This window comes from Nymphalis io, chromosome 17 (genome assembly GCF_905147045.1).
Source record: "Nymphalis io chromosome 17, ilAglIoxx1.1, whole genome shotgun sequence".
In the NCBI taxonomy this organism is placed as follows: Eukaryota; Metazoa; Arthropoda; class Insecta; order Lepidoptera; family Nymphalidae; genus Nymphalis; species Nymphalis io.
In genome coordinates, this window is record NC_065904.1 from 506,737 (window position 1) to 533,133 (window position 26,397).

At 35.3% G+C, this 26,397-nt stretch overlaps 5 protein-coding genes across 5 annotated transcripts; 3 read left to right on the forward strand and 2 right to left on the reverse strand.

The window, feature by feature from the left end:
• Positions 1-485: 485 nt before the first annotated feature.
• Positions 486-12,975, reverse strand: LOC126774963 (cleavage and polyadenylation specificity factor 73). Its single transcript, XM_050496651.1, has 14 exons — positions 12,774-12,975; positions 12,374-12,437; positions 11,910-12,007; positions 11,242-11,370; positions 10,751-10,928; positions 10,411-10,500; positions 9,865-10,015; positions 8,504-8,679; positions 2,880-3,009; positions 2,593-2,768; positions 2,379-2,519; positions 1,804-1,912; positions 990-1,420; positions 486-921 (listed from the first exon to the last, which is right to left on the reverse strand). The coding sequence occupies exons 1-14, from the start codon at positions 12,845-12,847 to the stop codon at positions 787-789; spliced, it is 2,082 nt and encodes a 693-aa protein (XP_050352608.1). The 5' UTR covers positions 12,848-12,975; the 3' UTR covers positions 486-786.
• LOC126774980 (delta(24)-sterol reductase-like) lies at positions 4,879-7,980 on the forward strand. Its single transcript, XM_050496674.1, has 4 exons — positions 4,879-5,039; positions 5,363-5,561; positions 5,950-6,217; positions 6,694-7,980. The coding sequence occupies exons 2-4, from the start codon at positions 5,373-5,375 to the stop codon at positions 7,839-7,841; spliced, it is 1,605 nt and encodes a 534-aa protein (XP_050352631.1). The 5' UTR covers positions 4,879-5,039; positions 5,363-5,372; the 3' UTR covers positions 7,842-7,980.
• Positions 12,976-13,277: 302 nt separating the features above from the next.
• LOC126774950 (protein KRI1 homolog) lies at positions 13,278-18,925 on the forward strand. Its single transcript, XM_050496625.1, has 11 exons — positions 13,278-13,527; positions 13,614-13,817; positions 13,990-14,129; positions 14,326-14,474; positions 15,091-15,235; positions 15,563-15,772; positions 16,123-16,258; positions 16,376-16,458; positions 16,876-17,157; positions 17,407-17,576; positions 17,807-18,925. Exons 1-11 carry the CDS (start codon positions 13,413-13,415, stop codon positions 18,882-18,884), a joined length of 2,712 nt encoding a protein of 903 aa, XP_050352582.1. The 5' UTR covers positions 13,278-13,412; the 3' UTR covers positions 18,885-18,925.
• A 1,292-nt stretch (positions 18,926-20,217) lies between these two features.
• Positions 20,218-22,694, forward strand: LOC126775031 (40S ribosomal protein S9). The gene is made up of 4 exons (XM_050496751.1): positions 20,218-20,306; positions 20,733-20,964; positions 21,737-21,923; positions 22,494-22,694. Exons 2-4 carry the CDS (start codon positions 20,742-20,744, stop codon positions 22,666-22,668), a joined length of 585 nt encoding a protein of 194 aa, XP_050352708.1. The 5' UTR covers positions 20,218-20,306; positions 20,733-20,741; the 3' UTR covers positions 22,669-22,694.
• An 815-nt stretch (positions 22,695-23,509) lies between these two features.
• LOC126775022 (pyroglutamyl-peptidase 1) lies at positions 23,510-25,273 on the reverse strand. The gene is made up of 3 exons (XM_050496740.1): positions 24,915-25,273; positions 24,553-24,791; positions 23,510-23,814 (listed from the first exon to the last, which is right to left on the reverse strand). The coding sequence occupies exons 1-3, from the start codon at positions 25,134-25,136 to the stop codon at positions 23,598-23,600; spliced, it is 678 nt and encodes a 225-aa protein (XP_050352697.1). The 5' UTR covers positions 25,137-25,273; the 3' UTR covers positions 23,510-23,597.
• Positions 25,274-26,397: the final 1,124 nt, after the last annotated feature.

Sequence of the window (26,397 nt, forward strand, 5' to 3'; positions counted from 1 at the left end):
TCTACAAAAGGAATATTTTTTTACATATATTTATCAATGCAATATTTATATATCGGAGTTTAGATTCAAGGGGGAAATAGTGCCACCTCTGCACGCGGTTATGATTTGTACAGTCAATTATTTTTATTTTTCATTTGTATAAATTTAAACCTTTAAATGTTAAAATTCGAAATTACTTCAAAATCTCAGCAATATTAATTTTACAGTCATGTCATATTATTTACATAGATGTTCTTAGGGGTACATAACACCGACCCACATTCAGTGTCGACTTCTATTTTGTAAACAAATTAATAGGCGATTAATTTGAACGAGAACTCTCAATATCAATTCACTCTGTACAGTTCCCCTCGTTCGACTGGACTAAATAATGTACTTAAATTTATTTTTATATAATATTGAAATAAAAAAATACCTTAAATATATAATTATTTTATTGATAAAAATAAAATTTACACTAGATTAAGACTTATTTATAATTGTATTTTTTTTTTCATTTACATCGAGTGCTGTTGCAGTAACACGTACAAGTAACAAATATTAGTCTTTATTTTTCTGAAAAAAAAAAATTCAAAATATGTTAATTTTTATAAAGTTGAATTTGTAGACTATAAAAAGTAAATTAAAACTTATTAATTTACTGAATGCCATCACTATACAAATGTGCACAAATGACACAAGAAATATTTTTGTTACCCACATCAGGTCAGGCCAGCGCTAAATGAAACACTTCTTTTTATACTCTTATACAAAGTTTTTTTATTCACTACTCCTGCTAGTGCGCCCCTACACGAGGGGCTGCGCGGGCGGCGCGTCGGAGGGCGCGGGGGGCGGCTTGACGGGGGCCAGCGCCGCGTACAGCTTGCTGAGCGCCGCCTGCGCACTGCGCTCCAGGCCCTCGTCCTCGGGGCACGACACCTCCTGCACAGAGCACGCGGTCAGTACCCGCTCGGCGGGGGGGCGCGGGGGGTGGAGGGTGGTATTCTCACCATGGCGAGCAGGTCGACGTGCGCGCGCCGGCCCGCCACCTCGAGGTGCAGCTTGTCGCCCTTGAACATCTTGGGCACGGCGTCCTCGCCGAACATCTCCTGGAACATCTCGATGACGCACTCCTTGAAGTGCATGCGGTCCAGCTTGGGCGCCAGCGGCGGCGGCGCGGGGGCGGCGGCGGCGGCGCCCAGCAGCGCGGCCAGCACGGCGTCCGCGTACATGTCGGACACGGGCTGCGCCTGCCACTCCAGCGTCACGAGCGGCAGGTCCAGCGTGAGCTCGAGGCAGCCGTACAGGCGCCAGCGCGTGTCGCTGAGGAAGGCCACGGGGCCCGCCACGCGCAGCACGGCGTGCCGCAGCAGCGCCGCCGGCCCGCCGTACGACACCGACACGCGCTGCGACACCTCCGACTGCGACAGCTCCGTGTACTCTGCGCACAACACGCGCGTCCGTCACCGCCCGAGCCGACCTCGAGCGGACGTGGCCAAAGTTAAACCAGACTAATCATTACCGACTGCAACGTGTAAACGTCACTCCCGGTTACAGATTCACTTTGACTGATTGTTAAGAGGGCGTGAGGGACGCTCTGGTGCACTTGACTCACACACTCGCTTTACTCTGTGAATTACTTTACTTATGATGTAATCTCGATCGATGATTACATATTGTTATATTAATCTGATTACATTTTGCCCAAGTCTGCTGCAGAGTATTTACTCGTGAGATTCTACTACTGGTTAAAGAAGAGCTGACCCCGTGAATTAAACTTCGAATATAAAAAACTTTTTTTTAAAATAAATCTGCAAGACTCACTATTGAGGTCCGAAGGTGCCAAAATGTGGTAGTTGAAGTTCCTCTTTACTAAGATACCCTGCAGCTGTCTTCCCGGCATGGGAGGCTCCATCGCCAGAGATCCCATCACCTACAAGTGATACAATACATTTGATCGTTTAGTCCGCAGTTTACGTCTTACAATGTGAAATATAAAAACATTTTGTTTTGTAAATGTATGATAGCCATTTTTTATGGACCTTGATAAGTTAAGCATTAATTTTGTAATACAATTCAATTATTAAACTTAAATTTTGTTTCTTCGTCCCGTGTGTTTTTATGATGCTGGTCTTTGCGAAAATAAACTGAAAGCAGCAGCTATGTGTATTGTATGCGTGAGAGGCGTGGCGTGCGCGTGTGTATGCGTGAGCGGCGTGGCGTGCGCGTGTGTATGCGTGAGCGGCGTGGCGTGCGCGTGTGTATGCGTGAGCGGCGTGGCGTGCGCGTGTGTATGCGTGAGCGGCGTGGCGTGCGCGTGTGTATGCGTGAGCGGCGTGGCGTGCGCGTGTGTATGCGTGAGCGGCGTGGCGTGCGCGTGGCCTGCGTGTGCGGGAGACCTTGGCGGTGCGGTCGCCGCGGAAGGTGAGCGCGAGCAGCTGCGTGTTGCGCGGCGTGTGCAGCGCCAGGCGGCCGCGGTGCTCGCGCTGCAGCGCCGCCTTCAGGCGCGACATCTCGTTCTGCTCGCCGTGCACCAGCACCTGCCGGTTACATTCGTGTCAAGGTGTCGTCCGCCCGTTAAACCTAGCTCCGATAGCTTTAGTGATCACTCACGACGTGCGGCGGTTTTAATATGTTGATAAACTCGGAGGTCTGCTGGTAGTCCGTATGCGCCGAGAACGAGATGTAGTCCACGGACATCTTGAGCGGCAGCTTCTGACCTGACATGGACGTGATCTCCTCCGGCTCCGACAGGATGGTCTTAGCTAGCGTGCCCTCGACGCAGTACCCTATTTGATAGAGAGTTAAACGTGACTAGTAAAAATCACTTTGAATTTATTTTGCAAACTTGAATGTCTGTAGTCAATCTCTATTAGTAAAAAGTTTTATATTAAACTTACCGGCTATAATAACACCATTTTTGGGATCCGTGCACCAGGATTCGAAGAGTTCTCTGGAGAGACCGGACTGCATCATACCGGGTGACGCCATGATCACACACGGACCTATGTCCTCGAAATGATCTATGCCCTGTAACAAAATCGTTTCCATTATGAAACAGAACTTTGGCGACTGTATTACAGACAATATTGTCGTGATAATCGTGGCCAATAGTATAAGGGAAATAAATACTATATATATACTGGTGGTAGAGCTTTGTGCAAGCTCGTCTGGGTAGGTACCACCCACTCATCAGATATTCTACCGCAAAACAGCAGTACTTGGTATTGTTGTGTTCCGGTTTGAAGGGTGAGTGAACCAGTGTAATTACAGGCACAAGGGACATAACATCTTAGTTCCCAAGGTTGGTGGCGCATTGGTGATGTGAGCGATGGTTAACATTTTTTACAATGCCAATGTCTAAGGGCGTTTGGTGACCACTTACCATCAGGTGGCCCATATGCTCGTCCGCCTTCCTATTCTATAAAAAAAAAGAATTAATATATAAATCATTATTTCAATATCGGATTGAGGGTAACTTTTCTAGCCGTAACGCGTCAATATTAAGCGTTTTGGGTGCAAAGAAGAAAGTCACTTTTGTCGCGTGATAACGTGCGGAACACCGTACGTATAACAGTTTTACACAGAGAAACCAAGTTAATTATGCAATTTAATAATTTTCGTTTATCAATTTATTAACTACCTTGTGTATATTAAGACACTAATTTCGCTCTCACTGACATTATTGATTTGACATTTGAGAACAGCATTGTTCAGCTAATCAACCACCGCCGCTACCCAACGTTTATAAGTATCACCGTTAGTTCTTACTTATGTATATAAAGTACAACATATATCAAAACTCGATCAACTTTAATATACTTTCGGGTATAAATTATAAGGAAACTATAGCCCTGAATGTGACAACTCTAGTCTTGTTTTAATTTTATTATAATTTCAAGACATATAACTTAATTTATTGTACAGTTAGGAAATTCCTTGTATTTGTATGGTATTAAATAATAATAATAATTAATATTTGTATAATAATAATAATATCTTGGGACATTTTTCACACACGGCCATCTGATCCCAAATTAAGCTTGTACAAAGCTTGAACTATGGAAACCAGACAACTGATATACTATATATACTATTTTTCTTTTGTAAATACATACTTATATAGATAATTACACCCAGACTCAGGACAAACAGACATGTTCATGCACACAAATGTCTGTCATGGGTGGGAATCGATCCCACGACCTTCGGCGTGAAAGGCAAGCATCCACCAACCACGCCTTTAGATTAGTCTCAAAGTAAATAAGGGTTTACATGATTGCATTGGATCTTTGAATGAGAAAAGTCTGTTCATTTCTAATGCATTGCCCCAAAGTATAATACCATATCGAATATTGGATGCAACGTAGCCATGATATGCCGATAAGGCCGTCCTTTGGTCAATAATTCTAGATATTCTTTTTAAGGCAAATACTTAATATTGCTGTTTTGATTCTAATGCAGAGGCGTAATCGTAATAAAAAATTAAATTAGAGATATGACCTTGTAATATAAATAAAAACGAAACAGATCATTGAACGTTTTCGGAAACAATACGTTCCAATTTACGGAAAAGGTTAAGCATTGCAAACATACAATAATAAAATTACATTTAATTTGACTATTAATTGACAAACGAAAATGTCAAATATTTTTTTCCTTTTTATATCAATGCTTTCGATACCGCAAAGGTAGCACAGATTATTCCACAAATAGCGATGAATAAAATCATACATTCAAATTGATTCAGTACTGTCTGAAATCATGTAATGTATCTGTAATTTCTAACCTAAACAACAACTGTTTTAAAGATAAGAATAATTAACTGGTAATTTAATAAACTAAATTCGATTTTACAATTCAAACAAAAGTTACATTAAAAAAACTATAAATAAAACTTTATCAACGTCAATTAAGAGTTCGTATTATCAGGTACGGATTTTTAAGCCGCCGCTTCGTATCTCAATGCTTATCTGAGTATTGTGTATTACCAATCGTAACAAATAATTTGATTTTAATTTCAATGACAAGGGCAAGCTTTACCGCTGTGAAATTTTAAGGTTAGTTTATTATAAAAATTATATCGTTTTATCATTAAAATATATATATTCATATATATATACAATTTTTAACTTATAATATTTAGTAGTTTAGCATGGCGTTGCGCGTATGTCACAATGTTTTTATGCGAGTCTAAAAATGTTGTATGTTAATACGGATGAATATTTATATAAAGTATATTTTGATATTGAAATATATTTATATTTATCACTGATATTGTGAGGTTAATTTTATTAATGCCGGATGTTATGTTTGCGATTCATAAGTTATATATTGTTTTTTTTTTTTTTTATTTCGATGAACAATATTTATATTATAATAGAACGAAAAACATGCTGCCGACATGCTTGAAAAATCGTATAATACAATGGTTAGAAGATCATCGAGAATTTGTCGTTTGCGCATTCTGCCTGCCGGCCAGCTTCCTCTTCACCCTTTTTCTGCACTTAAGAGCCTTCATACGGAAACTAAGTAGCGACCCACAGAGACATGACAGTGCGGTGAGCGAGATACAATCCGCGGTGAGTGCGATTACTATAAATCAACATTTACACCGATCAAGGGTTTTTTTAAACCTAGGCCATGTCGGTACATGGCTAATTAATTAATAAAATTGACTTTTGAATTTCGTTAAATATATGATATATATTAAAATAGTTTTCACCCGCGTACGAGGGAGGGGGGGATTGTTAATTGTTCTTTTTTTTTTAAATGACAATGTGTATGCAAAATAATATGATGATCGGCTGAGTAGTTAACACTTGAAAGCGTAACCAACAAACAAACTCACTTTCACATTTATAATATTAGTAAGTACATATACAAATCAATTTATAAATCTTGCATCAAAACTAATTTATATCACGATACGTAAAGCTGCCACATCACATCACATTCCTCTTATTCCAGGTTCAGAAATGGAACAGGCTACCATCGAAGAATCGCCGTCTTCTTTGCACATCCAGACCCAACTGGCTCTCACTTTCCACGACATTCTTCCAAAAGCACTTACACCACAAAGTTGCGATCCCCCTGTACGACATCTTGGAGCTGGATGAAAGGGCCATGACGGTCAGAGTTGAGCCCATGGTGACGATTGGAGATATAACAGAGTATTTGATACCTAAGGGGTACTCCTTGGCTGTTACGATTGAATTAGAAGATGCTACTTTGGGAGGTATGGAAATTGTTCCTTTTATATATACCAATATTATAAAGCTAAAGAATTTTGTTTATTCTAATGAGCTGATATCAGGAACTACCAGTAAAATTTATTGTGAAAAATTTAAGACTAACAGCTTCACTTATAAACGCTGTTCAGCGGGTGATTAGTTAAGCAACACCGTGTCTTTTTCTTTCGAATGTCGAATCAATAATAAAAGAAAAGGAGAAATCAGTGTTTAAGTAATCAATCGCCAAGCAACGTTTATAAGTAAGGGCATTAAACATCAAGTTACGACTAAATAGGGCAGAGCAGCTGAGCTGGTATACAATAAAATCATACATATCTTTAAATATATATGTTATTTATATTGGAGTTCTAATACTTTTGAAATAATAACTGTAAATGAACAACTCTTATTAATCTTTTCAAACAAATAAGAAATATAGATGTACCATAACTTGCTAACCGACCACAACGGATCGTTATAGGTCTAGCTCTCGGAACCGGCATGTCGACACACTCGCATAAAGCAGGTCTCTACCACGAAACGATAACAAGCTACGAGGTCGTTCTAGGCGACGGTTGCCTCGTGACCGCTACAGCGGAGAACGAATACTCAGATCTCTACAAAGCCCTCCCTTGGTCTCACGGCAGTCTGGGATTCCTCGTTGCGTTGACATTGAAAATCGTAAAAATCAAACCTTATATAAAAATAAAATACACACCGGTTGAAGGACAAAAGAATTACTGCGATATGGTAAGGGATCTATCCGGAGCTAATGAGGCCACACCAAGTTACCACCCAGACTACATAGAGGCTACCATATTTAGCGCCGACAAGGCTGTCATTATGACTGGGGATTATTCTGACTACGACAGAAAGGTCACAGTGAACCATTGCTCAAGATGGTACAAGCCATGGTTCTACAAACATGTCGAATCATTCCTGGAGAGGGGCGAAGGTGTTGAACTAATACCATTGAAAGATTATTTGCTACGCCACAATAGACCTATATTTTGGGTTGTCGAAGATATGATTTCATTTGGAAATCATCCATTATTTAGACTACTCTTTGGGTGGCTATTACCTCCAAAACCAGCATTTCTCAAGTTCACGACAACACCAGGCGTCCGAGCTTATACTTTCACGAAACAAGTCTTCCAAGACATTGTCCTCCCACTACAGGAATTAGAAAAGCAAATTGCCATTGCGAGCAAACTGTTCGAGAAGTTTCCTCTACTGGTGTATCCGTGTAAAATTATCGATCACGGTCCACTGTCTGGTCAACTGGGTCGACCTCACAGCAAATACTTAGTACCGAGTACTAGTTACGCAATGTATAACGATTTAGGTGTTTACGGCGTTCCCGGTAAAGTGAAGGACAAGAAGCCATACAACCCCGTGAAAGCTATGAGAGAAATGGAGAAGTTCACTCGCGATGTCGGCGGCTATTCGTTCCTTTACGCAGACATATTTATGACAAGGAAAGAATTTGATGCAATGTTTGATTTGACACTTTACGAGGTTGTCAGAATGAAATATAACGCGGAAGGAGCGTTCCCGCATCTTTATGATAAGATCAAGCCTGAAATCGATGTGATTGCGATTGGTGAAGAAAATGTTATAAAAGGCTAAGCCCATTTAAGAAATATATTTTTCACTATTTTAATATACTTTAAATGTTTTTGTTTGTTATTAACAGTAACAGCTTATAGACATCCAATTGGCCAAAGCTTACCTCGGCTGTTCGTGGATATATATCGAGAATGAAATATAAGCACAAATTTAGACCATTAACGGCTCAATAGTTTTAACACAGATCCATTAGATAAGTTTTGATATCCGGTATTTAGATAAAATAAACCAGACCTTATAAAAATTGATATAATTGATACAAATAATACTTATTGTGTTATTAGTAGAAGTGTATTTCTACAAAAAAAAACACATAGCTAATAATCAAATAAATTATTAAAATTTAAAAGCAAGTTTATAAAGATGTACTCATAAAATATTATGTCCGTTGTAACATTGATTACACATGTTTACTCACTCGCGCACTCGGCGCCTTGGACACCGGCGAGCCCCACATACCCCCCCTCCCCCCCCCCCACTGTTTTCCAGCAATAAAAAAAAGGCCGTAGGCTTTAGACGTGACCTTCAACACGTATAAAGCGCGATATTAATTATTCTCATACCGACAATAGAACAACACGTACTAATAATGTTTGGGGTTAAAATAAAAGAATGGGACAGTTACCGAGATTAGGATGGAGTAAATGAATAATCAGACTCACCTTTAAGTTCGATATATGCCTGAACACGAACGGATTGTTGACCGCGATCTGTCGTCGGATGCGGTCGTTCATGGCGTTCACGTACGTCTGGTACACCGCCATACACTTCTTAGCGAGAGACGACGCGTAGTATATCGGTATGTCCTGCAGTTCCGGGTGCAAGGACCAGTACTCGTCTGCGATTATGGGAATCGTTTGAAAACGTTGTCAGACATGTTTGTGTATTGTACATGTATGTGTATTTATGTAAATACGTACACGTTACATAGATTTACTGGTGGTAGAGCTTTGTGCAAGCTCGTCTGGGTAGGTACCACCCACTCATCAGATATTCTACCGCAAAACAGCAGTACTTGGTATTGTTGTGTTCCGGTTTAAAGGGTGAGTGAGCCAGTGTAATTACAGGCATAAGGGACATAATATCTTAGTTCTCAAGGTTGGTGGCGCATTGGTGATGTAAGCGATGGTTAACATTTCTTACAATGCCAATGTCTATGGGCGTTGGTGACCACTTACCATCAGGTGGCCCATTTGCTCGTCCGTTATTGTGATGAAAGTCAATAATTTACATAGACTAGTATTCGCTCCGTGGCCGAAATTTGACCATGAATCATTATTGTTTTTTTTTTATTATTTCATTTTGTTTTATTGACAACAATCTTAATAATAGTCGATAAAGCTCTTCAATGGATACCAAATAAAGAAAAAAATGCAAAAAGGCTGACAAACAGTCCACCTATTTATATATAAATATTGTGTACACACAAACTTTAGCATTTATAGTATTTAGTAAAACGCAGTTTATTTTAGTAACAAGTTGACAATATGTTAATAACTCGTTGAACCAACATTTGGACAAAAAAGTTTATTTTTTCACGTATAAATGTATCGTCTATTCCTACCACAAGAGGACCACGCAGAATAAACCCAAATAAACATCTTTGACACCGATATCAATTGACGCGATATCATCGGTCGAGATCTTGAATAACCTACATAAGGGCTACCATACTGTATGGCATAGTGAAAAACAATTCACTATGGTTTCGCTGTTTATAGAGCGTACAACAATGCAGCAGAACAATTAGAAAATCGCATGGAATTTATAAATTACGGTTTGTTTAAATTTATTCCTACTCCGATTGGAATATGGGTATACATATTATATATTCCTTTAAAATAAATACAGTGCGCGAGTGCGTGTCTGTATTAAAATGAAAACTGAGACTAGGTCTCCTCGCGTCCGTACATGTGTATGCATGCGTGCGTGTTTGTGTGTGTGTGAGCTTATGTTTGTGTGTGCGTGTGCGTGGGTGCGTGAGTGCGTGCGCGTGAGTGCGAGCGCGAGTGTGGGTACGCACCGAGTATGAGCAGCAGCTCCTGCGCGCGTCCGAGCGCGAACACGGGTATGAGGCAGCGGCCGCCGCGCTGCACGATGTCGCTCACGAGCCCCGTGAAGCGCGACTCGCGCTCCTCGCGCTTCTCGTGTATGTGCGTGCCGTACGTGGACTCCTGCTCGGCGGGGGCGGCGTGACACAAACATATTTAGAGGGGACCAGAGCAGACATTCGGGTTGCAGTCGCAAAATGCAATCGGTGTTTTGTGATTGATCTAAAGCGTTAAATATCTTATTTTCCATAAATCATGTAAAGTTTGTCGAATCTACTGTAAGAGAGGGCGTGGGAAACCACAAGACCGGGTCCTTTTTTTTCTAATACATATATACCTTCTGAACGGTTGTTAGGTGGTGAATTAGTTTTTAATTCAATTTGCATTGAAATAATTCTATTTTATAATGGAACAAGTGATTAGTGATTAATAAATTGAGCTCCTGACTCATTTCCATATCAAAAATTCAAGATAATAAATAATAATCTAATACTTTGAAAAAAAATAAAAAAACTCACAGTGATAAGCACATCAGGGTGTACTGTAGGAATTTCTGCTGCCATCAAATGTCTATCTTCTTGTCGAGAGAAATCACCCGTATATAATACCTGTGGAAAAATAATTAATTATATTCATTCGAAATGAAGCCTCTACAATTTGTTAAGTCATAAATTGACATTGAGATAGTCCTAAGTTGACCAACGGCCTCCCTGTAGGCAAAAGTGGTGGCAACTTATACCTCCCCCATTGGGCAACTTTCATAGAGCTGTATATAGCGAGGTTATAAATTAAATTCCGCAGTGCAGCAGATATTAGTAATGGGCAGTCTCAGTTAGGTCAGGTAAAGCGCTGGCTGACCTTGACGCCGGCGATCTCGATCATGAACATGGCGGCGCCCAGCACGTGGCCCGCGTTGTACGCCCAGAAGCGCACCCCGCGCACGTCGCGCTCCTCGTGGAAGTTGATGGTCTCGATACGGTCCATGGAGCCCTCCAGGTCCGACTCGGTGTACAGCATCTGCTCCGTCGATATATTACTGTGGACGGTACGACAGGAGGCGTGACACACTATAGAAAATTCATTCAAAATATTGGTAGTCCAAGATTTCACTCCTTATAAACTTTTGAGTTATTTTTACAAGTGAATAAAAAAGTTTTTTTTTAGAGATGAAATTATTTAAATAATATTCAGTTAGGCTATTTCAATCTACTTGTGTCTTGCAAAATTCTTCCATGGAATGTATTAGACTACTTTTATATATCAGGAAACAACACACGCTGCGCTGAGGCATCTTCCAATATCAAGAAGATACACTTTGTACTGTAGAGAGCCCAAAATAAAACACTTACCTAACTTTGATATAATCGGATACTAGCCACCTGTAGATGGCTTTTGTAGCGTGTGTCATAAATACTCGACCCTTGAATGAGGTTTTGGTAAGGAACCATGGCAGGGCTCCACTGTGGTCTAAGTGGAAACTGTAAAAAAAGTTTTTAACCCCATAAGTAAGCTATACTTTGATCTATATGGTATATTAATCAGACAGACAGTTTAGTCACACCCTTAAAACTACAAGCTAAGTTACAAATTTACATATATATCCATTTTTATTCAAAATTTGCACAACCCAATAACACGATACAACCCAACAACACAATTGGGCCTTTTTTGCATGTCTGGCTTAACATTATTTTACCACCAAACATCAACACTCTGTATTGCAACATTCTATTTAAAGGTATGAATAAGCCAGTGAAATTGGACAAACAATACATGCATAAGACATTTTCATTATCGAGGTTGATGGAGCATTAACAGTCTAAAGAGTTATATTTCTTGCCATGCCATTCTCTATAGAAGATCACTCATCATCAGTTGCCTAAATTGTGTCCTAAGTTTCTTATTCTCATTATGTTTTTTTTTGTTTCCATACATACTATTAGGATGTGGATTCCAGAAATTATTTGTTACTTAATATTTGTTACCTAAGAGACAGCTAAATGGAAAAATAACTTACTGTGAAATTAAAAGTAAATCAACTTCATCTGCTTCTATTAAGTCTACAAATGGTAGTGCATCCATTCCTGACAAGCCGGGATGTATACCACAATCCAGCTGTAAGCACACAAAACTTATTAATGATTATGGATAGGCCCGGATGGAATCTCATTCTGGACAGAAAATATAATATATTATAGTATAAGTAAAATACATAACTCAAAGAGAGGGTTCAGGTGATGACCTAACATGCTTTATAAGGTATGAGAGTATAAACACTACTAACATCCAAGCTCCAGACACCAAATATTTTTTTTTACAAAATAAATCCATAACTTTTCATAGGGTTTCGAACCCAGGACTTCAGCTATACTATTAGTCATGTAGACCAAAGGTGATTCCAATAATATTGATAATATATTACTTAAGTATGTGTTGTCAATATATATGTTTTAGTGAATAATTGACATTTGTATTACTAACCATGATTTTTTTTCCTTTAAACTCTAACATGATGCAAGATCTACCAACTTCTTGCCCAGCACCTCTGAAATTAAATGAATTCCAATGTAAAAACTTGAAAATATACAGAAAGGAAGAAAAGCCTATTATGAAAATAAAGATACAATGAAATCAGTTATTGGTTATATTTATTTAAAGTCTTTTAATTCAAGTTATAATCTATAATTCAAGATATAATCACAAGACATACGTTGATGATTGTTTTAGCTTACTTACACTAATCGTTCTTAAGAACATAGAAATTTCACTAATACGAAACGTAGACCCCATAAAAAAAAACATATTTTTCAAGTTTTCAATACTTGGATAGTACTAAATATAAACTAAAGAAAGCAATGAAGTAAAAAATATAAATATTTACAAAGGCCGTATAGTTAGTTGATCACTTTCCTCCAAAGGTCCCGGTTCGGTACCCTTCCGTGGATTAGTAGTCATGATTAATTTTATTAATTTACTAAACTAACATTAATAGTTTTAAATGATTCACTAATAATTCTAAAATTCTTTTATAACAACAAAACACATCAACCGGTAGCAATATAGGTTATGTTTATCTGCCTGCTAGCATTTGTCAAAGTGGACAAAATTAATTTTGACAATCAACTTTAAATTTGTGTATGTATATGAGAAAATAAAAAATCACGATGCTATTTTTAATAAAATAGTTCTATAAATATAAATTTGGCATAGCTTAGTTACAATGTCTGAGCTATACAGCTGCCAAAAATATACCAAATACAAATTATGATTCATTATATGAATATTAATTTTATAGTACAGACTACAGGTAGTAAGTATCTCGCTATCTGTCATCCTTTTATTGGTCTGTGTAATCGTTAGTCGAACGATGTCACTGTCAGTGATAATGGTATTTTGACGTACAACTCACAAGTGTATAATATGTAATAGACCATGCCGTTGTATTATTTATGTTCTTTGGTTATGTTTACTTTTAAATAAAGAGAGTTGTATATTTTACTGGAGCGATATATAAGTTAACATGCCTAAACCAATACTTTTTGATGAGGATTCGGAAGAAGAAGTCGAAATTAAAACAGAAAATGAATATGCCAAGAGGTACGATACTTGGCGAGAAAAAGAAGAATTACACAAATGTGCGTTACTGGTACTTTATTCAGCAATTTTAGAAATTTATCATTAATCATTTTCAAAATTATAAACGCAACTTTTTTTTCTATAGTGGAACAAAAATACGGCTCCAAACCCTTAAACGCTGACGGAACAGTGTCATCTGACAGTGATGACGAAAGCGATGAGCCGCCAGAGGTTTCTGAAGAGGTGGAGAAACAATTCCTCAAGACCCTCGCTCTTTTGAAAACCAAGGACCCTAGGATATATGATCCTAGTTATACATTTTTTGATGAGAAAATTGAAAAGGAAAAAGGTATACAGTACCACTTAAACATTTTTTTTAATAAATTAACAGGTCTTTTTTAATAATTTTCGTTCATGGCATTTAATTAAAACTGTTTTTAAATATCAAAATTATATTCATGTAAAATATTAAACCAACTTACTAATCTATAACAACTAAAATTTACTGTCTATTTAAATAGAGAAAGAACCAGAAACCAAGAAACTAACATTTGGTGATAGTGATGATGATGAGGATGATGATCCAAATATATTTAGCATTGAAAAGAAAGCAGAGATAGACAATGATAATGACAATAAAAATTGTAAGGGAAGTTCAGAGGTAAGACTGATATTATTAATTTATTTTGCACAAATAAGTTGTTTAAAAAAACATTATTATTTTATTTCTGGAGATTGAATAATGAGTGCTCATAATAAATAGTTAAAATTGAAAAAAAAATAAAACTATCCAAACATATTACATCAAATTTATTAATTCTATTGTAATCCTAAAAATTTAAATTGTTTTCTTTCAGAATGAAAAGATTAAAGAATTCTTAATCGGGAAAGTTGAGCATGTTGACGATGAAGTAGAAAAGGATCTTGCACCACTCAGGGCATTGTGGTCAGACCCTAAATTAAATGACAGCGAAGCATTTTTGAGAGATTACATTTTAAATAAAAGGTAAAGGGTTATTTAGCATGCCACATGTAATACATCACCAACCTCGGGAACTAAGATGTTATGTCCCTTGTGCTTGTAGTTACACTGACTTACTCCCCCTTTAAACTGGAATGCAACTATTCTAACTATTGCTGTTTAGCAGTAGAATATCTGTTGAGTGGGTGGTACCTACTCAAATGGGGTAGTAATATATTTGAATTTCAATTTTTTGAACATATTGATATAATTTAAGGTCGCCAAATGCTACCAAACCAAAAATATGTTTAATATAATTAGTGTATAAGTATATGAACCCTTTGTCTAAAATAAAACATTATTATTATTAAATCTGTTGATGAACAGAGGAGAAAAATGTAGTGAACTTTCTTTATCTTTGTATTTATATAAAGATAGATTCAGCCCATTCCTTTAAAATGATAACAGTCTAATATTAAACCAATCTCAGAATAAGATTTTATATAATTATATTGTCCAATAAACCTTCATTGAGTAATAAGTAATGATTTTTTTTTAAATAATTTAACTATTCAGCATCCAGGGATATGTTAAAAAATAATATGTCATCTATAACCAAAGTGGAAATAAATAATGTCACTAGAATAGTTTGCATTTTTAGGTATTTAGATGATGGTGACGTTGGTGAAGCTGCTGATAAAATAAGGGATGATGATGATCTGGAAGAAGATGAGAAGATGGTGGAGGAGCAGGGTAAATTTGAGCGTGCCTACAACTTTCGTTTTGAGGAACCCGACGACGAATATGTAGGGCTTAAACTTTTAATTAATAAAAATAATTTCAATAATAAATAAGTCTAGTATATTTACTTAACAAACCATTAGTTTTCATGATGTAACATTCTTATACAGGCTATCACGAATTTACAGTAAGCTGTTAGAAGACAAAGACTTAGATGTCACTTATCTCTCATAATTTAATAAATAACTTTCGTTTTATGGTCAGTCACACTTTCGGTGTTCATAATTATTAATAACTATCCCAATTAGCTTACTATTGTATATTAATTTAAAGAGTTACATTTTATTTATTAAAACTTTGTATGTTCTGAGTAAATAAATAAATATTTCCAGCTAAAACGTTTCCCTCGAACAATGAATTATATCAGACCGAAAGATGACCGCCGTTCCCGCAAGCGAGCTGAGATACGCGAAAGGAAAGAAGAAGAGAAAAAGAAGAAGTTGGAAGAAATAGCCAGGATGAAGGCTCTTAAACTGAAGGAGATACAAGAGAAGATTGCCAAGATCAAAGAGGTCACTGGCAACCAAGACCTAGCTTTCAAGGTAGGCTATTGAAAGTTTTCAATAAATCATTTTGATGGGTTAAATATAACAAACAAAATAATTTATTTGTTTCTTTTATTGTGTGTAACTTTTCGCATTTAAAAACAAATTTGTTGTCAGTGTTAGATTGTGTCATATTAAGTCTATACTAAGTGGTTGCATTGATTACATCATCATAATTTGTGTTTTCCTATAGAATCTAATTCTGTAGCATCAACAGAATCATAAAAGAAAGAACAATAATTTATGTATATTATGAAATGTCTAATTTTGGACCCTAAACATTTCACTGGACTTAAAAAAGCTTAACAAATTAACACTTGAACACTCCTAAATTCTATTTTTTTAAGGACGAAGATATCGAAGGTGATTTTGATCCTGAAGAACACGATAGAAGAATGAAAGCCCTCTTTGACGAGGAGTACTATGGGGAAGCAGATGACCAGAAACCTGTCTTTCCTGATTTGGATGAAGAATTAGAAATTGGTAAGATAATGATTTAAAATCTTTGGTCTGATCAACCAATAAACCAATTAGTATACCAACCCATGTTTTAGTTTTTTTATCATATAATAAAGGGTTGGGTTAATTTGAATGTTACAGAAAATTGGGAAAATTTCGAACCGGAGTATAAACAAGACACCGAAAACGTAGATGAACCACATTGTGAAGATACAGATTTTAATGTGAGTGTTGAAGCGCACATTGTTTTTGGATTGCGTACTTTAACCAATGCAGTAGACAGTATAGCCTGATTTGTTGGCTGCATAGAGAAGTTTGCTATAGTATTAGTAGACATAGTAGTTAAAGAAGACGAATTGGTATAGAGTGCTTTCGTTTGATGAAGCAATGTATTGTGTTTTTTCTTACAAGTACGACAAGGGCCTAGCTTACAGTTATAAGTTTGATGTCTTCCCCTTAACCGTATAATAGGAATTCTACATTTATATTAATAATAAATTGTTGTGCAATTTTTTATAATTATTGTTAGCATGCTATTGACGTAACTTATTTAATTTAATTTTATACAATAAATATTGATATCTGATTAAGGATTGTATTTTTAAAAATTAAAATTAATATACATTTACTTAAATTGACAGATGGATGCAGACTATGATCCAAAGAAAGCAAAGGAGAACCTTATAGAAGAATTGAAACGAAACATGGGCAAGAAACGTAGGAATAGAAAACGTAAATCGAAGCTTGCCGAGCTTTTATCAGAAGAGAAACCAAAATTTATACCTGATATTGATAAAACATATGCAGAGTACATGCAGGAGTACTATCAGATGGACTGTGAGGATATTATTGGGGGCGATCTACCCACTAGGTTCAAGTACAGGGAGGTGGTGCCTAATGACTTTGGATTGACTGTTGAAGAGGTAAAGAAATAGATATGGCCATTGTCTATTAACTGTGGCCTTGACAATGTTTATATGAACATTTGAATTAACACTTGGGAGTTGGGGCTCTAATGATTTAGAACACTAACTCTCAACTTAATGCTTACATACTGTATTAGTCAAATATTGTCCCAACTTTTAAGTTTATTTTATGTATATGTATCATAACTGTTTTTTATACCAATAAAAAAATAATTCAGCATATTACATAATTATTTTAATTTACAGATTCTTCTAGCGGACGACAAAGAATTGACTCAATGGGTGCCACTTAAAAAGATCGTAAAATATCGTCCAGAAAACGTAGAGAAGGGCGAGGTAAAAGTTTACTCGCAAAAAGCAGCCGACGTCAGATTGAAAAAGAAAATACTGCCTAGCTTGTTTAAAGATTTGCCGGAGTAAGTTTATAGTGTAATGTGGTTTTAAATTTAGAACAAAATTTCACTCTTATAGTTTCTATTTATCTTCATTGGCAAGTTAGTACCTCCACTGACAAGTTTTAAATAGTTTTCTGTAATTTCATAATCTGTTTTTAGACCTATATTTAAAAACATAGACAAATAATTAAGGTACAATTATAATTTAAGGTAGTGTTACATTATTAATGCTTTCAATTTCTATTTCACAGAGAACCAGAAATAGTAGTGCCAATAGAAGTAAATAAAAAGAAAAAGAAGAAAAAAACGAAACATACAAGCCACGAAAACAATGAAGATAAATGTGATATAGAAATTACTACTAACACTGTTACTACTACTAACACTTCTAAAACTATTGAAATTGAAAAACAAAAGAAAGGCAAAAAGAAACATGTCAATCAAGTAAACAATGAAGAAACAAATGGCTTAGACGAAATAAAGAAAATAACGCAGAATAATAGCATTGAAACTTCAAAGAAACAGAAAAAACACAAACAAACAGAAAACAAACAAAGTGTTACTCATGATGTAACCGAGAACACTGAAATTGAAAATGAAATCTTAAATAAGAAACATAAAAAGGTTAAGGTCAAAAATATAAATGAAGAACCTAGTATAGACCAAGAAATAACAAGTGACGCTTCTAAAATTGAAAAACAAAAAGTAGACAAAAAGAAACGTATCAATCAAGAAAACTACGAAGAAATAAATGCTGTCGATAGAACAAATGAAAATAACAACTTAGGAACATCCAAGAAAAAGAAAAAACATAAACAAAAAGAAAACGAGGAGAATATAGTTAACACAAGTGTAAACCAAGATAATACTAATGAAAGCAAAACCTTAAAATTACAACATAAAAAAGGAAATAACAATGTACATAAAGAACCAAGTAAATATAATCAAGAAACAGCTAACATTAATAAGAGAAACAAGAAGCAGGAAGAAGGAAAAAATAAGAAAAAGAAAGCAATAAACACATTTAATATTGAAACTATCAATGATAAAACGACCCCCAGTAATGGAACAAATGATACAATTAATGAAAGAAATAGTAAAATTAATATGAGTAATTTAAAACGCAAATCAAATTCTACTACAGAAGAAAATGTAACTAAAAAGAAAATAAAGAAAAGTAAAAATTTCAAAAAGGTTAAACCAAATAAAAAAAGTGATCAGGATGACAAAATGGCCAATCCATTAAGTAAGCTATCAGATGAAAGACTTAAAGCTTATGGCTTGAATCCGAAAAAATATAGAAGTTTCCTAAAGTATAAGAAATTTTAAGATGCACATATATTAAATGTAAATGTCAAATATATTGCATAAAGAAATAAAATCTTTTAATTACTACACAATTTTTTGCATTCAAAGCTTACTTCAATTGATTATTTAATTATTTATATATGTCGCAGTCAGGCTTTTTAAAATTTCTACGGCTCTCGGCCGAATGAATCACAAAACAAACCTCTATAGGCACATAAAATCCTGTCTTCTCTCTCATGTATCGTTTGTCTTAGAAGCGTAATTTTAGCATCAGTTAATCCCTAAGAATAATAATCTCTAATTGCTCTTTTCGTTATATACCTAAGTCCATACATATTATATATCCAAGTTTGTTTAAAATACTTTTATAGACCCCTCTCACACATAGCCTTCTAATATACAATAATTACGTACTACTTTTATTAGATAGACATAGGGTACTATGCGGTTGGCCAGAATGCGGTCAATCAAAAATATGTACGAGAAGATAGTTTTTATCCGCACTGCGATGCGACTGCCAACCGACCGCTCCGGTCGTTCTGAGCGCTGCGGGCTCGGCCAGCTGGGCGGTTGACCGTGGTTACACAGTACAACTATTATTCGCTAATAGTAGTTGGTGCTAGTTTGCGGCTGCCCGCCATTGACGGAGGTCATGTTCACCGACGCGGGCGCATTTTATTGATGACAACAGATAATTAACTATGGATTTCGGTACAGAAAAAAATATAATTGATATATTCTCCATTCCGATAGGATAGACATTCTTAGTGTGTAAAACTAAGTCATTGGTGCTGTCTATATTTACTTTAATAATTTGTCATATCCCAACAAGATGTCATTAGTATTCTTTAAATCTATAAAAATATTTCTCAAATTAAATTAAATATATTAGATTTTCACCGTAGACAGAGACATAAATAGACCAAGGGGCCGTGAAACCGCGATTGAGACAGAGATAGTTTGTCAATGTGTGTATATAATGTTGCCATAGTAACTGCATTCCCTGTTTTAGGATATAAATAATTTTCAAGATTTAATTAAAACAAAATAAGGTTATTAAATTTTACTTTTTAATATTTATTAAACATTTTTTTAATTAAAATATTTTTTGTTTTCCTACTACACCCAAAAACCGTTGCATTCTTTGTTTTTGTTGCTACTCAAGTAGCGAAACAAACACCAAAACTGGTTACGCGATAAGGGACAAAAGATTTGATAATTCTATCTCTGTCTAAACCATTTGTAACGTAATTTTCGTTCTCTTTCTTGTGTAGGTGAGAAAGTGCGTCTATTAGTTTCTCTGTCTACGATTTCTACAAACACTTACGTAGTGGTTATGTACTCTGTGGTACTAATGTCGACAATCGACATCCAAGTTTCCTATCTTGTTGCCGTTGACAGTTCCATAGTTTTCTCTTTTTCGGCGAGCGTCGTTGGTTGAAGGTGCGTTTTAGTAATTGCATAATTTGTGTTTCGTATCATATAGTTAATACATTTGGAATATAGTGTAAAATACGTATAATTTTATATGTTTTAGATTGTAGCTACTGTGTAATTGGTAAATTGTTTTTGATTATTAGGATTAACGTGGATTTATTTATAACCTATAAATTAACCTATCAAGTTACTTTACAAACGAGCCTTAAAGTAGATCATGACAGCCTGAAATGGGCGTTGTGAGTGGACAAAAAGGCAAAATCAATGCCACGTGCTATGATTCCCAAACGTACTCAATCCAGTAATTTTTCGATTTCATGATTTCTGGTATTTCCGTTTGCAACAGCTAGTGGCGACAAACCCCCAACAATAACGTATGGTAACAAAACAATATAAAAAAATAATATATTAATGGCGTGTATTATTTGTTAGCTCGCCATCATGGTGAACAACCGTGTACCGTCGGTCTTTTCGAAGACTTATGTCACGCCGCGTCGTCCATTCGAGAAGGCGCGTCTCGACCAGGAATTAAAAATCATCGGTGAATATGGTCTCCGTAACAAACGTGAAGTTTGGAGAGTCAAGTACACGCTCGCCCGCATCCGTAAGGCTGCCCGTGAGTTGCTCACATTGGAAGAGAAAGACCCCAAAAGGCTTTTCGAAGGTAAACAACTTTATTTAATTCGCTTTATTATAAATAACATTTGCATCCAAATCCACTTGGGGATGAATTACCTATAAATTCGAGAACAACTTTAAATAATTATCAATACAATAATAATAATATCCTGGGACATTTTCATACACGGCCATCTGATCCCAAATTAAGCTTGTATAAAGCTTGTGCTATGAAAACCAGACAACTGGTATACTACATATACTACATTTCTTTTGTAAATACATACTTATATAGATAATTACACCCAGACTCAGGACAAACAGACATGTTCATGCACATAAATGTCTGTCCTGGGTGGGAATCGAACCCACAACCTTCGGCGTGAAAGGCAAGTGTTCTACCAACCACACCAACCGGCTCGTCAAAAGTATACAGTTAAAATTCTTAACACGATGTAAATTTCCTTTGTAATTTTCCGATGTAGATTTCCTTTCATACTTTGATATATATTTACTTTTAATAATTATGGTTTTTAATTATCCAATGGCTGTGTAGTATTCGCTTGATTAATTGAATTTATATATTGCCCATTTATATTTTAATAGTTAATTTAAGTTAAAATATTTAATATGGTGACTAAACATGTATATTATGTTAAAAGTAAATAAATTGAATTGATGTTATTATGATGAAAATATCTGGCAACCTCTTGTCTGAACAAAACTTGTAGACAATATTATTTTATAAACTGAATAGCATTGTCTTTATTTAGAAGCGTTAACCCAAATCTTGTATCTAAAGTTAAATTTATTTACAGGCAATGCACTTCTCCGTCGTCTGGTGAGGATTGGAGTATTGGATGAGAAGCAGATGAAGCTCGATTATGTGCTCGGTCTCAAGATTGAGGACTTCTTAGAGCGTCGTCTCCAAACTCAAGTCTTCAAAGCTGGCTTGGCTAAATCTATCCATCATGCGCGTATTTTGATCAGACAGAGGCATATTCGGTAAGAAGACTTCATTTAATACTATATTTATGTATAGTAGTACATATTTAAATGTGAGTGGATAAAGATAAATTTGTCTTACCTTACCAAATTATTGATATTAAAGGCTAACTGGTATCAAGTGTATTTGACATTCACTATTTAAATAACAATTACACAGGTGAACAAGGCAGCACGGCCGTGTGATGACGGTTATTGTGAATAAATTCTAATAGACCACTTGATCTTACTTAGTTGAGATCAATGTCTTGAAATTTTTAAACTCTAATTGAGTGAGATCAGGTAATGTATAATTACTTTTGAAACAACTTTTAATCTGTATTGCCAAAGAAAAAGGCAACAAGGATGGTTGTTGTTAATTAAAATATTCAACGGTGTTTGAGTAAATCAAAAATATATAAAATAAACATAAAAACACTTAATTTCACCATACAGTAATCTGTTTGTATAACTTACTTAGACACAATTATAATTGAATATACTGTTGTATGTTATAACATGCACATATTATTGTTAAGATCCAATATAATCTAAAATAATATATTAAAATCAATATTTAAATCATTCTAGTGTTCGTAAGCAAGTTGTCAACATCCCATCCTTCATCGTCCGTCTGGACTCTGGCAAGCACATTGACTTCTCCCTGAAGTCACCCTTCGGCGGCGGCAGACCTGGCCGCGTCAAGAGGAAGAACCTGCGCAAGGGCCAGGGCGGTGGTGCCACCAATGATGAAGAGGAGGATTAGACCATTAAAGTCACATTTATACCTTACTACTTGTTTCAATAATATACCTACTCCGATATATACACTCTTAAACAGCTGTTACTCAACCTGCAGCCGCCGGGCTTTTGTGGTTGGCCCACTTAATGTTACTTTATTTTGAACTACATATTTTAAATTTGAAAGGTTCTATTAACACCTAAATAATTTAAATTAAACAAACTGTTTCTGGCCACAGACACTGCAGTCTTAAACGTCACGAAATAAAAAAAATATATATGCGATAAATCTGTTCATAGTTGCTTAATTTAAACTGTAACAATACTGAAACCTAAGCAATCATTACCTAAAGCACCATGACGTGTTTGTGGCCCTTAGGGTCCGTTCACACAGACCGGCTCGGAGAGGAGAGCAGATTTTTATCACGTTGGAAACAGTGTTTTGAGTGATTGTAGTAAAGTTTATTTTTGCATTTGCACCTTTTTTGTCATTAAAAATGCCTGAACGCGCTTCGTGTGAAGTAATAAAAGGAGCCGACCGGCTCCGCTTGCGTGCTCTTTCTCGCTCGCACCCGCTTTCAGATCTCTTCCAGCCGGTCGATGTGAAATAGTTGGCGGCTCCGCTCCGGCCAATTCCAAGCGTATACGACCCGGTCTGTGTGAAAAGAAAAAAGCAGGCCGATGCTCTCCGAGCCGGTCTGTGTGAACGGACCCTTAATGTGTATTTCGATATGGAAATGTAACCTTTACATTTTGTCTAAAGTCGCCCCTAGAACAGCTAAAATTATTATTAGAACCTTTTTATTTGGTACAGTAAAATAAAATTCTTCTTTGAATTATATAATAATATAATTGTTAAAAGAAATAATTAATATTCATGCCCTATATCGGCAAACTTAGGAATGTAAATAACTAATAAGTCAATTATGTACACAGAATAATTTATACATTAAATTAATTTTCCCTTTTTAAGCTAGTACTTTGTAGTCTCTCTGTGACTTCTTTGGCTGAATCCATTGCAATTACTTGTTCTAAGCAGAGGTCCAGAATTCTTTCCAGTGCTCTTGCAGTTCTTTCTGAAGAATATATGTTAGTATCTGGTACATGGACGAAGAGTGTTCTCGTATTATCTACACTAAGTGAAGTGTAGTATATATATTCACACAGATATCTGAAAAAACAATAACTTTACAATTAATGAATTTCAGTAGGTAAACAAGAATACATAATTTCACCGACAAGAGAAAAAATATCTTAATCAAAGGCTAGATAGTAGTAGATTTAAGCTGGCTACTGAGATTTCATGTGCTTAATTCGTGTTATAATTCTGTTATAATTTTAATGTCTTTAAAAGGAGAGAAGACCTATTGCCAGAAAAGTAGCTTTAACAAGCCATTACTAATTTTTTTTAATAACTTATGACTAAATCTCATTTTTTTATGAATCCTTTAGTCTTAGATAAAGTCTATCTAAATTAATGATTAAAAATATTATTATTACACTACAATTAATATAACAATAATTATTTTCATACTGATACTTTTAGTGCAACTTGTCAAATATTACACATTGTTTAGTTATATACAATAACTATACTATGACAATATAATCATTATCTATTACACAATTTCATCAATTCATTGTAACTTATCAACATTATATCTTGACTCTATATTAATGTATCACTAAGCATAGTGATAGAGATTGTGTATGATATCTATTAAATAAGAACATTATTTTGCTACTTTAAAACAATGATGCTATTATGCTGAAATTAGATTGAGCAACATTCTTATTTTTGATTAGTTGAATAATGGATATATGATTTATAATAATTAATTTTATAAAAGCATGAAGGGATGTTGTAAACATTGTAGGATAATCAAAATAGAATTAAAATTATTTCTACCTGCCAGCGTCTTTCGAAGTTACGGCGCTCGTATCTTCAAGTGGACATCCATCATTGAAATCTTTACATATTTTTTCCGTGTCGAGCTTTGTGTGAATTCTTATAGCTCCTTCGGCGGAGCAGACATTGTTCGCGGGACATTTATCGAAGTAGTCTAATCTTTGGTACCCTTTTCGATGAGCTTGCGTTTCTAATGTTATGTTACTAGCAATACTTGAAACACCAACATGGATCATTAACTGAAATAGTTTCATTTAATATAATTAAAAATAGATCAAACTTTGTAATGAAATAATCAATACAATTACGATATTAGACAGATATGATAAAAGCAAAACAAATATATTTAAAATAGGTTAAACCTTTGGAGTATGAGTGTCCCAGAGTGCGGGCACAAATTCGTCTACGTTTTCATACGTCACAGGAATCTCCAACTGTACTAACTCAACGTTATGTTTCTTCTCTATTTCTTCTTTGTTCATCAACTTCACAGCCTCCCAACTAGCGTTCACCGGGTGATTTAAAAATGGACCAAAACCTGTTACCAGAACTATAGGTTTAAAAAGATAATCAAAATCACTCATCTTATATGTACTGTTTATATAAAATTATAGAAGACACCACAAATAATTTCTACACTTATTTCTTCTGTAATTCTAGTGTTGATACAAAAAATATAATAACATTTGAAAACGCACTGCCACAGCAGTCAGCTGATTTTTGTTGTAATATTGGTACATACGTGCATTGTATGAATTAAATACAGTTAACAACAACTGTCGACTGGTAGCCGATTATAGGGCTACCACGTAGACAGAGAAACTAATAGACGCAATGACGATTTCCTTCTCGCTTACACAAGAAAGAGAACGAAAATTACGTTTCTTACGTTGGCTTAGACAGAGATAGAATTATCAAATCTTTTGTCCCTTATCGCGTAACCAGTTTTGGTAATTGCTACTTGAGTAGCGAAACAAAATTGACAGTTGTTGCGCTCACTGTGTTTTTTATTCAATTTTCGCTTATTTTTATGTTAGACAATTTTAATCCAGTGAAAAGGCCGAGAAACAATCCTTATATCATATCGAAGGTTATGCAATGGTGCATTATCATATTATTTCATGTTAAAGCGATAGCAAGAAGCTAATTGCCGACGTGTGTTTTCACGCTAAGTACGACTATTTTGTTCCTAAATATAGTTTTTCAGTGATGTTTATTTATGTCATAGCATGACGGAACCTTATATTGCATTAAAATCCTAAAGATAAAAGGATTTTCCAGTTTTTATCATTCATAACCTATAATTATTTATCATGTAAGTGCTGCCAGCGTTGGCTAAAAAAATGTCCCGATTTTCCATAAAAAATATGGACTCGTCGACAATGTAAACAAATAAATACCGATTTCAATAATAACCTAAAGTGCTTCGTTAAATGTAAACATATTATTTTAATTTATTCGTTTTCCTATTTATTATTTCCTAACTACAACATTATTTAACATTTTTCATGAATTTATAATATTATTAGATTCCGAGTCAAGAGGTTAACGTAGCAATATATGTGGTAACAATTCTTTAATAATAATTTAATTGAGTGTTATAGATTCAACATCTGAGGAGAATGCTAATTCAGTACCATATAAAGATGCTGAAGTACTATTGATAACGGAAACAAACAATGCAACGGTTTTTGGGTGTATTTGGAAAACAAAAACATATTTTAATTAAAAATATGTATAATAAATATTAAAAAGTAAAATTTTATAACCTTATTTTGTTTAAATTAAATCCTGAAAATTATTTATCTCCCAAAACAGGGAATGCAGTTACTATTGCATACGTTA

Bases quoted from the DNA above. Each gene is read 5' to 3' on its own strand.
- LOC126774980 (XM_050496674.1), top strand. From the start codon at position 5,373: ATGCTGCCGACATGCTTGAAAAATCGTATAATACAATGGTTAGAAGAT. The intron at 5,562-5,949 runs GTGAGTGCGATT...CTCTTATTCCAG, and splicing joins TGAGCGAGATACAATCCGCG to GTTCAGAAATGGAACAGGCT. The intron at 6,218-6,693 runs GTATGGAAATTG...GGATCGTTATAG, and splicing joins AGAAGATGCTACTTTGGGAG to GTCTAGCTCTCGGAACCGGC.
- LOC126774963 (XM_050496651.1), bottom strand. From the start codon at position 12,847: ATGACTACTAATCCACGGAAGGGTACCGAACCGGGACCTTTGGAGGAA. The intron at 12,008-12,373 runs GTTAGTAATACA...GTGTGCTTACAG, and splicing joins TTAAAGGAAAAAAAATCATG to CTGGATTGTGGTATACATCC. The intron at 3,010-8,503 runs GTGAGTCTGATT...ATTTTGTTACAG, and splicing joins GGCATATATCGAACTTAAAG to GGCATAGATCATTTCGAGGA.
- LOC126774950 (XM_050496625.1), top strand. From the start codon at position 13,413: ATGCCTAAACCAATACTTTTTGATGAGGATTCGGAAGAAGAAGTCGAA. The intron at 15,236-15,562 runs GTAGGGCTTAAA...AAATATTTCCAG, and splicing joins AGGAACCCGACGACGAATAT to CTAAAACGTTTCCCTCGAAC. The intron at 15,773-16,122 runs GTAGGCTATTGA...TATTTTTTTAAG, and splicing joins ACCAAGACCTAGCTTTCAAG to GACGAAGATATCGAAGGTGA.
- LOC126775031 (XM_050496751.1), top strand. From the start codon at position 20,742: ATGGTGAACAACCGTGTACCGTCGGTCTTTTCGAAGACTTATGTCACG. The intron at 20,965-21,736 runs GTAAACAACTTT...ATTTATTTACAG, and splicing joins CCCCAAAAGGCTTTTCGAAG to GCAATGCACTTCTCCGTCGT. The intron at 21,924-22,493 runs GTAAGAAGACTT...AAATCATTCTAG, and splicing joins ATCAGACAGAGGCATATTCG to TGTTCGTAAGCAAGTTGTCA.
- LOC126775022 (XM_050496740.1), bottom strand. From the start codon at position 25,136: ATGAGTGATTTTGATTATCTTTTTAAACCTATAGTTCTGGTAACAGGT. The intron at 24,792-24,914 runs GTTTAACCTATT...AAACTATTTCAG, and splicing joins GGGACACTCATACTCCAAAG to TTAATGATCCATGTTGGTGT. The intron at 23,815-24,552 runs GTAGAAATAATT...TTGTTTTTTCAG, and splicing joins ACTTCGAAAGACGCTGGCAG to ATATCTGTGTGAATATATAT.